Here is a 12,924-nt window from a genome sequence, read left to right on the forward strand (position 1 = left end):
CAGCCAGAAAAAGAGATACATAGGGCAAGGTCCAAAACAAAGGAGCTTCTGTTCCCCTAGAGTTTGGGATCCAGCAGAGTAGCATGTAGAAGCATTCTGATTCATCAACATGGAAGCTCTCTGAACTTTTTGTTTTTTTATGGAGGCTTCAGTACTTAGGCATGATTGATTAACTCATTGGCCTCTGGTGATTGATTCAAACTTCAGCCCCTCTCCCCTGCCCAGAAATCAGAGAGTGGGACTGAAACCCTCTATTTGAAGTTGGTTCCCCTGGCAACTAGCTCCCTCATCTTTAGGGGATTCTCAGAAGTTATTACCTCATTAATATAAACTCAACTGTGATTGAAAGGCACTTGTTTCAAATAACAAGACACCTATTTCACATTTATGGCTCTGATTTCAGGAACAGAGGACAAGAAACCAAATATTATAACAGCAGGTGCCCCTATTGCTCTTATCAGTCAGGAAATTTCAAGAGTTTGGAAAGCTATGACCCAGAAACTTGGCCAAAAGACTCAAATAAATATTTACTATAAACCAAATTCCACACCGTACTATCCAATGATCCCCCCAAAACCATCTAAATTAATGTCAATTAGGTGTTTAATATATATCAGAGCTAGCATGTTTGTTTTAGACATGCATGAATTTCTGATACAGCAGAGTTTTGGAGCACTGCATATAATCAACAACTGCACTTACCAGGAGCAAGTGGAATAAATGGGCTGAGGCAGTAGCCTGCAAATTTCCATTCTGGTTCCAAGTTCTGCCCCCAAAGAAGTGCAGCTTTAGTCAAGGTGTTAACCTTGACCTTTGTTTCTTTTTTATAAAATAAAGGGATAGTCTACACAGCTCCTCTCAGCTTTAATATTCTGTGATTTGAAGCATAATTTTATGATTTATGTGATTGTAGAGAATAAGTTGTCCTGTCTTTGCTATGAAGCTCTGATTTATTTGATGCTAGATGTTTCATTGAGTACATAGAGTACATAATACCAAATTAAATCACCGGGGAGATCTGAACTGCTTTAAAATGATCTGCTTTGTAAATCAGTATTCAGGAAGGCATTGTGGACACCAAAAGAGAACCAGGGCTGGACAGCGTTTAAAGTGATAAAAACAGATTTTAATCAGGAACTACTGTAATAGAGGAGATCTCACTATAGAACCGGGCTCAATTCCAAAGACAACAAGGAACATGGAGATTTCTACCCAAGCAGCAGGTTGTAGGAGTTGGTGGCTGGAAATTACTGAGAGAAGACATCAAGGGTGGGGGATTCTTGCTAAATCTACCTGACATGATTCTTGCTAAAGGCAGACTAGGGTGAATCAAGAATGGGGGATTCTTTCTAAACAAGATTCTTGCTAAAACCAGGTGATGCAGGACCAACAAAGAAGGACACTAAAGCCCAAGTTCAAGGGCCAATTGAGAAGAGGGCTTGGAGGAGCCCCATTAAAGTTTGGTCAAGGATAGAGTCCTTGTCAACACCATTGGAGTTAGTATCTGGAGGGGCTCTGGAAGGATCTAACCAGGAGTTTATGGGCTACTCTGGGGCATTTCTATAAAAGTTACTGATACATAATAAGTAAGTACCTCCTGATTTGATCATTGATTAGATATCCTGGCACTTCATGTCTTTTCTTGAAAGAAAGTGAATTCTGATTGTAATTCATTACTGGCCCGGAAAACTGGGATACGAGTGCCCATTAACTCTACTGATGATTTTGGTATGCATCTTTTATTATCATAAGTCTATAGAATTTCAATATGACCCAATTAAAAAACTATTTATCTTGCCTTTTTCTAATTGTAAAGGAAATGTATTCTACATAAAGTATGGGATTTATATATGGAATATACTATAAAATGGGGAAAATATAGAAAATATAAAAATGACAATTCCATCATTATCAACATTTTGGTATGTTTGTTCCACTTATTTCTCTCTATATATATTCTAATTTTGTCAGAATCATTCTTCAGGTTAGAGCTGAGCACTTGCCAGTTCATCTAATATTCTTTAACACATCATTTGTAATAAATGCTCAGGATACTCCTACTGTTGGGACATTTCCAACATTTCATTATTTCTAGATTGCTGTTATAAATAATGCTGTAGTGAACATTTTTACATAAATTTTGTCTCTATCTCTAATTACAACTTGGGATATATTCCTAGGGGTATATTTCCTGGGACAAAGAATATAACTATTTTTAAGGCTATTGAAATACATTACCAAATGGCCTTCCAGAATGACTCCACCTGCTTAGACTTCACTTGCAGTGTACCTAAATGCCCTAATCTCAAATCCATGCCAGGATTAAATATAATCTTGTGTTCAGTATTTACTGACATGGTATGGGAAACTATCCTATTGTTTAGCTTTAGCTTGTATTTTTTACCGTTAATGAGACTGAACATTGTTTTAAGCTAATTCATTTGCATTTCTCTATCCATAAGCTATCAGGATGATCATTTATTTAAATTGAATTTTAAAACAATTATGCGTCAGCCATCTTAACTATACTGATGGTTCCTCTAGGGGAAGAGAGTGAGAGGTGGGAGGAAATCTTTTATTTGAAAAAGTAATTTCAACATTTAGTTTGTTTTGAAATTTCAAGCAGCACCACTGTCAAAGGATGAGAACTTTACTCAGTGTTATTCAAAACTAGAACACTAAATTTTTAACAATTGGAAAGTATTGCTGCAAATTTCGTACATGATTGCCTTGGAACTTTGGACTCTAGACTTAATTTCCTCAAGCCTTCTAGACACTAATAGCCTCAGTAGCCTGATAAAGTGCTACTTGTGGTAGATCTATAGTTCACTTTGTACTTGGAAGTGAGTATCAGCCGTCCATCCCTATGCTCTGCCTGGCTTCCTTAGAAAAGCAACACAAGACTGATTTTTTCCTTTCCCAAATTCACCACTTCCAGCATGGTAAGAGAAGCCTTACAGATGAGGAATGAAGACTCTAGGGCACAAGCATATTTTCAGCCTTATTGACCAACCCTCCCCCTGAGGAGTGGTTTCTGGGGAGTTTTAATTAACAAGCATCTAAGCTGAGGAGAGGGCCTCTGTGTACCATTGAAAATAATGACTTTATTAACCACTGTGGTAAAACTGAACCCAGCTATGCATGTTTTCAGCCTGGAGGGTGGTGGGTGAGCAAATGCAAGTGATGGGGAGGTCTTACTGAAATATTTATAGTCCTAATGATATGGAGACTTATAAACCACTTGCCACAGGCACACAGGCCCAGAAGGACAGTTTTTGGTTTTCCACAAGAACTGATACCCAAATGTATTACTATTTCAATTATTTCTTCTAATTAACTTGCTTAATCTTCTTCTACATTTTTATTTAGTACTTGTTTTCTAAAATATTCTAGGATTCGTCATTTTTTGTGTATAGAATGAAGATGTATCTTCACACAGAGGTAAATGACATAGAGACTACTATAAAAATTAGACCTCCAGGACGCTCACACCCACCCAAACCCCAGAAGTAAACAACACCTAAAAAATGTCTGCCTTCATTCCTCTTGGCTAGACTTTTGGTTTGTATTCAGTTTTCTTTCATGTGTCTGTTCTTTCAGGACATGGTATGTCAACTGTCCAGCCTCAGCTAATGCTACTGGTCAAAACTGGGGATAATTTAGGAACTGCATCATTGGTGCAGATTAGCTAGATAATCACAAGATAAATAAAAATTTTCTTAACAAACCCTAGTGACAGTTTACTTCAAAGGTAGTTGCCAATTCAAGAATTCCTAAGTCCATGTATGCCTAAATTGAACATCTATGTTGTGTTAAGCGCACACACACACACACACACACACACACTCACACACCGGGAAGTAGAATGCCTATTTTGACTATCTCTCCATGGACTCTGGAGTGCCAGCTCTACCCAGAAAGTGAGTTTCTCAAAAAAGTAGCTACAATAGAGGCAGGTTAAGCAATGGGTAAAGTAGTAGGATGCCCAGAGAGGAAGGAAAGAAGAATGGAGAATTGACTAGCCTTTTGAAAGGAAAATATTGCTTTTCCATCTACAGGTAGAATTAGCATTGGTACAGAGATAACATTGTCAGATGTTGTTAATAAGAAAATGCTATGAGAGGGCAGCCCGGGTGGCTCAGCAGTTGAGCATTTGCCTTCGGCTCAGGGCATGATACTGTCCTGGGATTGAGTCCCATGTTGGGCTCCCTGCATGGAGCCTACTTCTCCCTTTGCCTGTGTCTCTGCTTTCTCTCTCTCTCTGTCTCTCATGAATAATTTTTTTTTAAATGCTATGAGAAATGTTCACAATACATATCAAAATTTTAAGTGGGCATATCTTTCAGACAAGAAATCCTATTTGGTGGGATCCCTGGGTGGCGCAGCGGTTTAGCGCCTGCCTTTGACCCAGGGCGCGATCCTGGAGACTCAGGATGGAGTCCCACATCAGGCTCCCTGTGTGGGGCCTGCTTCTCCCTCTGCCTGTGTCTCTGCCTCTCTCTCTGTGTCTATCATGAATAAATAAATAAAATCTATAAAAAAAATAAATCCTATTTGGAAATTTCTGTAGAGGAAATAACAAAGGATCAAGGCAAAGATGAATCAGAAGTTGATTAAATTATGATCCATCCATACAGTACAATACCATTCAGGTATTGAAAATTATTAAAATTAATTGTGAAGGAACATTTGATGACAAGAAAAAAATGTTTGTATTTTTACTTGTACTTACTTAAGTACAAGTAAGTTATAAAACATTGTAAACACCATGAGCGTGATCAAATATTTGTTTAAAAGCACTCTCATGAATATGTAGATGTATAGAGAAAAACGAAAATGTTATGCTTTTGTCTCATCTATGTTTTCTGCACTGTTCTTTGTGTTTTTTACATTCTTCTATGAAGAACATGCACTATTCTGATAATAAGAAAAAACTGGTCAATTTTGCTTGGTTTTTTTTTTAAACACAAGGCTCAAATTGGTAATGCAACTCGGAATTTTAAAGGATAAAGACGTCCCCCTTCTTGCTCTGTTGTTATATTTCCTGAAGAGAACAGTATCCAAAAGCTGTTCTGCTCCTGTTTCTGAGGAGGAAGGTCATCTACCTGCAGGTGGCCTTGTGGGAGCACAGAACGAGGTGCTGTTACAGTGGACCACCAGAGGTCACTCAGGTCACCCCTCAGACCTTGTGACCAGTCCCCCCCTCTTCTCCCTAGCCCCTTTTCCCCTTGTCTTCCTTTCCTAGACAGCCCTCCCCTGGGGCTTTTTACAGATCCCCTCCAATCCACTCTCCTTCCCGCACACACAAACACACACACACACACACACACACACATGCGCGCGTGCACACACCCGTTACACAGTTCTCTGACCAGTTGGAAATTAGTGATTTGGAAATTCAATGTGGAACAGAGGAAAGAGTGCAAGCAGGGCCTGGTGCTCAGCCTACCTCCATCGTTTATTTCTGGCACCAAGCAGTGAGTGGACTTCTCAGATCCCACATTTTCTCCTTTGGGGAATAAAGAGGGCAGAGTTGGTGTGGTGAAACACAAAGAAGCAAAACAGAGAACAGGTGCCCAAGAGGCATTTTTGGAAGCCTCCTTCAGCAGGAGCCAAGACAAGTACACAAACTATTCACCTTATTTCCCCAGGGAACATTAGTTCCATCCATAAGAATATTGTAACATGTGATGAAAGCCAAGATAAGGGTCAGAAAGGAGGAAGTATTTAGGTAAAATGATATTGACTATATTTTCTTTCATTTTCTCCATGTAGTTTTGCTGGTGACTGGAATACACTCAAATAAAGACACGACCAAGAAGATTAAAAGGCCCAAGTTCAGTAAGTAAAATTGCAATTCCTTATTAGAGTAAGGCTTGCGTCTCCCATGTAGAGGGCTGTTACATTTGTTTCAGATAATTTGGAAGTTTGGGGGTTTTTCTGTCTTACTTCAATTGCTTTGCATTCAGACTGATGACTAATGATCATTGTTTATCACCTACTTTGTTCCAAAAAGCACTTGAGATAGGAGTGCTGATTTTAGGTGAAAGATATATGGTTCCATTATACTGGAAAATTTGAAAATGCACATACAAAGACCAGGCAACACTATATCTCTATGGCTAGGCTGGAGTAGGTATTTTCTTGCCATTGAAATGTCAATTCCCCATACCAGAAAATTCAGTCTCGCTAATACAAACCAGCCCTCCTTCCAGCATGCTCTGGGATCAGAAGGTAAATCTCACAGAAAAGCCCATAAAGTTTCACATCTACTCAGTGGAAAGAGGAAAAATAAATTTCATTTTTGGATGGTATATCAGTTAAGATTAGATGACAGAAAATCTACAACAACAATTGCTTAAATAAGACTGAAGTCTCTTTGTCTCTCCTGTAAACATAGTCAGTCTGGGCTTTTATGGAAGCTTTGTAATCTTCAGAGACCCAGGCTCCTCCTGTCTTGTCATTCTGCTTTCCTCAACATGGCTCTTGACTCATTGTCCAAAATGGGTGCTTCAGCTCCACCCGTCATGTCCACATTCCAGGCAGTAGGAAGGGATGAAGAAGGATGCAAACCCATCTTCTTTAAAGATAAGCCTAGGAAATCAAATACACCGCTTCTACTTAAATACCACTGGCCAGCATTAAGGGAGAATGGGAAATGTCTTGATTTCAAGCATCTACATGCCTAAGCTAAAAGTAAGGGGTTTGTATTACAGGAAAGAAGGAAGAATGGATCAGGAAATCACTAGCAGGACAGGACATAGATGGAAATGCTCACACTCAAATGCTATAAGCACACTGAGATATCTGGACCTAAATCTGTAGACTTGATGGAGGCCTAAGTTAAGGCATATTTATAAAGGACCATAAGAGAAATGCTATAGATACAGTTAACTTTGTGTGCACTCCGCAACTGAAACTTCTTTGTAGGCATCAAGTTTAGATGATTGAAATCAGCAACATTAATAATTCGAAGTAAAAGAAAGATATTTGCTTCGCACACCATTCTTTTTTCCTTTTGCTCCTTTAAACCCTCCATGTGGGATTTCCTGTTGAAATGAGACCAAAAGGGCAGCCAGCCACAGCCTCCAAGCCGAAAATACTAAAAAAGGAATCAGTTGCTTATTTATTCCTGTCAGTACCAAGAGCCAAGAGAATCAGCCCAGGGGCAGATGTGTGTTCAAAACAATGATTGGGTTAATATGGAGACAAATGCACACCCAAGTATGAATTCCTTTGGGCTGTTCCCAGTATCTTCATTAACTCATATACAAAAATCTTGAAAAGGTCCATGATTACCATGACAACCGTTTTCAGTGACTATGAAAGGCTGTGCTAAATGACCCCAGGGCAAACCTCTTTGAGAGATCTCAAATGGATTGAGTTTCTGATATGCTAAATTCTAACCTTATACTCAAAATCTCCCTGGTGATACAGCACATTTGAATCAATAAATGCATGAGGCCTTTTCTCTAATTAGAAACTCTGGCACAATCATTAAATAAGTGGGGGGGAGGGGTGGAGATACAATGAAGGTAATAGGATATTCCCAAACCATGGCAGTATCTGATTCTTTACCTCAGGAGTATTTCCAACTGACTGTCTATAGCTTGAGGCCAAAGCAGTTTTTCTTTTTTTTCTTTTCAAGGTTGCCAGTCTGCCACTAAGGTCCAGGTGACTGATGGCAAGGAGGCATGCCATTCATTCATTTTATACGTAATTATTGGGTACCCACCAAGTATCAGGTACCATATATGATACAACAGTGATTATGACTCTGTCTTTGCCCTCGCAGAGATCAAAATCTAGAACGAAAGACAGGTCACCAGGCAGCAAAAGGTACTCCAAGAATGTGGAGGAGAAGCTGTATATCTGGGAGGGCTTCCTGGAGGAAGCAACCTATCTACACTGATATTTGAAGACCAAATAGGTATAGACTGGCAGAAATGAGGAGAAAAGAGTGTTACAAGCAGAGAGAAAAACAGCATGCCCAAAACCTAAAGAGTGGAAAGAGCTAAAAAGCAGCCCAATATGACTGAAATATAGAGTAGAAAGTAAATGTATTGAGAGACTGAGATGGAGGGGTAAGCAGGTGTCAGATCATGGAGAGCTTTGTTACCACCATGTCCAGGAATCGGACTTCCTGATGAGGGTAATGGGAATATCTCAGTACAGTTATTTTGATATAATTCACATAAATCCAAAGGGGATTTTTGGGAGAACATGGGGTGGCTCTTGGGATGGCAGCTGGAACTCCCTGGAACTGTATCCCAGATGAAAAGGCCTCAAGAATCAGTACTTCTGCTTCTCTCTATTGCCTCACTGCTTCCTTCAACTCTGTGTTCCCTCTCTCCCTTCCCTCTATTTTCCCTCCCCCAACTCTGTGAACACTGTGTTTTTCAATACCGAGTCCAAATTCCTGGGAGAGAGAACCAAATTGCATCATCTCAGGCTACAGGGTGGTTCTCAGAGAAGAGGAAGCTGGTTAGGGTTGCGCTAGGAAAATGAGAACATCCTGCCAACAACAACAACAACACAACCCTTTCTGCCAACAAATGAAGAGAAAGGAGAAAGAACGCAATTTGTTAGAAAAAGCATACAGACTTATGTGCATGTGCAGGGACAGTGAAAGTATCTACCAAGTCTGAACACAAAGGTGTATAGTGAAGTGGAAGACAGAAGAATTACATCTTCTCTCATCTCCCTGAGAGATGAATGCATGCACCTTGTGGTTGTCCCCTGTCCACCTGGACCCCCCCTGAGCCCCTCCTGGCAATAAGTATACACGGATCCATGGATCAGAAGGTTGAAGACTTTGCATCATAAAATCAAAAGGTGGGCCCTTTTTCTGGCCCAAATTTCAAGGAGACACCCTACCCTACAAGGAAAAAGTAGTGAGGCAGTGGCCTCTGTCCCCCTCCTCCAAGGAACACTTCATCATTTTACTCTTACAGCTGACATCTCAAAGTATACCTTACAGGGAGCTACTAAAGAGTTTTAAGCAGAAAGGGGAAATCATAAAAGCAAGGCTTTCAACAAATCACTTTGGCCTCAGTGTGCGAACAGACCGGGCCAGGAACCTTCAGTTCCTGGACCAGCAGCACCAACCCTGCCCAGCCCAGACTGTGGGAATCAGGCACGCGTGGGCCAGGGCCCAGCCATCCGTGTTTTAGCAAGTCCTCCAGTCATTCCAATGCCTGCTGGAATCTGAGAACCCGTGGAACAAAGAGCTATCCCAGATGAGGGTTGCTTCCAGATCCGAATGCAGAATCACAGGTACTCTTCATTGCCCTCTGAGCTCTCTTCTAGCCAGCCCTCTGCTAGCGCCTGTTCATTCAAGACTAATGGTTCCCCCCACCCAGAGGACTGAAGGTAAAATAGCAAGAAGAAAGTAATCCGAGAGTTGGTCAGTGGACACTGCCCCCTACTATGCGTGCAGCGCTGCTCTTGACTCTTGATGATCTAGTACCCAAGACCCAGTGCCATGAGTTGGCAGAGCCAGATTGGAAATGCATGTCTGTGTGAGGTGCCACCCCAGATGCTTTCCCTGTGCCTCCTCCCAAGCTACCAGGACCAAGGAATGAAATACCTGTTGCCTGGAGCCAGAGGAGGGTGTGGGATGAACACAGGCTGACTGAATAGGAAATAAAGTAGAAGAGATGTGAAGGTAACAGGAAAAGGAGGAACTAGCATGGATATCTTCCTTTGGTCTGGCTGGAAGCCAGACGCTATATGAGTGCATCTCTTCGGCATACAGGTAGGGTTACTCTGCTTTAGGTAATTGTCACATTCTCTCCTCCATACTTCTTTTCATTTCTATTTCTTCTCATCTCCTTTCCTTTTTTTCCATCTCTTTGGTCTACCCATGGCCCTCCAGAGGCCCTCATGGACATCACTTAGCACCACTGGGGGCCCTTTGGACCAATAAGGTAGTACATGTAGAAAATAATCTGGCATGGGGGTTTTACAAAAGGGAAAGCAAAGAAAAGAAGAAAGAAAGGAAGGAAGGAAGGAAGGAAGGAAGGAAGGAAGGAAGGAAGGAAGGAAGGAAGGAAGGAAGGAAGGAGAAAGAAAGAAAGAAAGAAAGAAAGAAAGAAAGAAAGAAAGAAAGAAAGAAAGACAATTTCTCACAAACCTACTCTTCCCACTTACACAAGATCATTCATTTCAAGCTAATATTTTGCTTTCACTTACACAGTTGTATTGGGCACAATGTTATTCCATCATAGTTGGCTTATCACATTGCCTCATTTTCCACATCAAATCAAGTCTGACTCCAAACTGCCAACTCCTAGGGGCTGAGAAATTAAAATTCCATCACTACAGGGGCTTCCTCCTTCCCTGTACCAGCCCCTGGAAGGCCTGTGCAATCTACAACACTCAGAGAGGTCCTCTGCACTGCTTAGCATCCAAGCCCATGATACCTGTAGAAGTTGGGCCCTCCATTGTTTCCTGAATGGTGGCAGCTTGGGAAAGATGGGGAAGTCCCACACCTAAGGCTTCAACCTGAGAGGGCACCACACCAGGTATTGCTCCAAGATGATGCTCCTCCAAGGCAGCTGTCAGGGAACAGGGACATTTTCCCTACTGGGACCTACTAGCCCACTCCCACCTTCCCAGTGTTGGAAGATCATTTTCTCTATATTGCTCTTTGGGTGGACCAAGCCCAGGGCCCTCAAACAAGGGGAATTTGGAGAGACTAATTATTAATGCCTGAGGGAGAGTTTTCTTTGGGTAACTCTGCCTCCTCTCTTGCAATCTTGACTTTGGGAGGTGGGAAAAGACAATTGCCAATTTCTTCTAAGAAGAAATGCCTTCTTAGAATAGTATGAGGGGGAAAAATACAATGAAAATAAACATAAGTTAATGTCTCAGTAAATTAACCTGCTGTGTGATCCATGGTAAAGGTCACCATACTGTATGAAATGAGAGTTTTACCAAGTTTATTTTTAGAGGTGATTTTTCAAGGTTTTCATTGCTCTGTTATGTTTCGGAGCCATGGAGCTGACCTTACTTAGAGGAACCTCAGTGGTAGATTTAGCCAGCACAAACCTACTCAAGCAGTTTCTAAGAAATGACCAAAATGTGGCTGCATTTTTTTTCTTGATTGTGGAAGGCTACAAATAATGATTGAAGGGTTTAGGTGTGTTCATAACACTCTTATCCTAAAGCAATCACGATACCTTATGAATTTTAAGGTTTAACTTCATTTATGTGTAGATTACACATTAAAAAGGGTCTACTCTTCAACTCATGAATATTTCAGCCCACAGTGTAAGAAACACATCATAGGTTTCCCCTTAAATTATGTCCACCAACTCTAAAACAATCCCTGCCTGTCAGTGTCTGTAGAGAAAGAAAAGCTTTCAAGTTATCAAATCTCAATAGCTTTTCTACATGTAAGAAAGCCTGAGAAGAGCCTCAGAAGCAATGGCTTCAGAATTAAGTGGGTTTAGCTGAGTTGCCATCACACAGGCGAGAGCCATGGTGATCAACTCCTTGGAACATGTTACCAGCTTTCCATCCTGCAGTTTCTCTGACTTTATGGAGCACTTGATCTTATATCAGATAAAATAAAATTATGCAAAGGTGAGACTTTCTGGACCCAATTCCCATCCCCAAAACACACACTAAACTGGTTTAGATGGCTCCTGTGTACACTGCACTTCCTCTGCTCTGTACTTGTCACATATCTTATAGAGCTTTTTCAGTCTATCTTGACAGACCAAAAGCAACATGAAGACATGATTAGTGTTCCCTGAGGGTTTGCTGAATGGATGGACAAATGAACAGCAAAAACCCACTATAAAAAAAGCAAAATGTGGTAAATCATTACATAAGAATAACAAGGGATATATAAATAGGATTCCTACTGATCTCATAAAGGAGCCTTTGAGGTAGGACATGAATGATAAGTAGAATTTTACAGGCAGAAGTAGGTGGGAGGGCTTTCCAGGTAGACTAAGCAGAAACATCCTGGGGAAAAAGTGGAAGATGAGGTCAGGAAACAGTGAGTGATGCAGTTGGTTTAAGTGTGGGAGGTCATGGGAGATGCAGCAGGGAGGTAGAGTAGGACTAGGCAAGGCCAGTCAGAGAAGCTTTGTTCTTGGCCATTCATTACTGCGGGGACCCTCAGAGTCTTCTGAGCCATCTACATGAGAAGCCAACAGTCAGCAAAATAAGCAATAGTAAGATATTCTCCATAGGCAGTGAAGCTACATTCTGAAATATTTCCACTACGTCTGAATCTGTTGAAATAGGCTTAGCTTGCGGTGAAATGTACAACATTTAATTCACAGAGTTCTCTCCAATAAGTTAACCTTAATACCTTGTAAGGCATGGAAAGATCTTTGCAATCAGCCTTGAAAGGTTGATGATTCCCAGCGGTACTGCCTTGGGCATGAAGAGGTAATTGTTCTGGGACTTGGTTATTTAGTGCATCGGACACTGATGAAGAGATACACAGCTCTAGGTGGTTTTCAGATTTGGGTATAACATGCACACAGCTTCTTGAGTAGGTTCACATGTTGTTAGCTGTAGCAACTTGTAAGGAATCCCTGGTGTGTGCTTGCTTCCTCAGATACCAGTGCCTTCTCCACACAAATTGGGGTGTGTGTGTGTCCTTTCTCAGACCATGAAAAAAGGAAGAGGATTAACTTTCTAGCCCTCCTTCTGATGTGGGAGTGAGAAGAGAAGTGCACTCTCTGTTTTGCAGATTTTTAGTTGAATAAACTCTATCATGGCAATTCTCAAGAATAACAGGAAAACAATGGGATAAATGCACAGATGCATACACACATGTGCGTGCACACAAATACATAACCTATACACAAGAAATATTCACCTGGTGATGGTTATCAGTGATCTTTGCATTCAGAAAAGCCCTGTAGGATCAGAGTATAGGGGACACCTGGGTGGTTCAGT

General features: G+C 41.1%; 1 protein-coding gene across 4 annotated transcripts in view; it reads left to right on the forward strand.

Annotated features, from left to right (window-relative positions):
• The window catches only part of VIT (vitrin), a 104,397-nt gene that overhangs the window by 24,663 nt on the left and 66,810 nt on the right, over positions 1 to 12,924 (forward strand). For all 4 annotated transcript variants that reach the window (XM_025454189.3, XM_025454188.3, XM_025454190.3 and 1 more), the window contains exon 3: positions 5,776 to 5,841. In XM_025454189.3, coding sequence (XP_025309974.1) covers positions 5,776 to 5,841 — 66 coding nt within the window. The remainder of the gene's footprint in view (positions 1 to 5,775; positions 5,842 to 12,924) is intronic.

The sequence above is a fragment of the Canis lupus genome, chromosome 17 (assembly GCF_003254725.2).
Source record: "Canis lupus dingo isolate Sandy chromosome 17, ASM325472v2, whole genome shotgun sequence".
In the NCBI taxonomy this organism is placed as follows: Eukaryota; Metazoa; Chordata; class Mammalia; order Carnivora; family Canidae; genus Canis; species Canis lupus.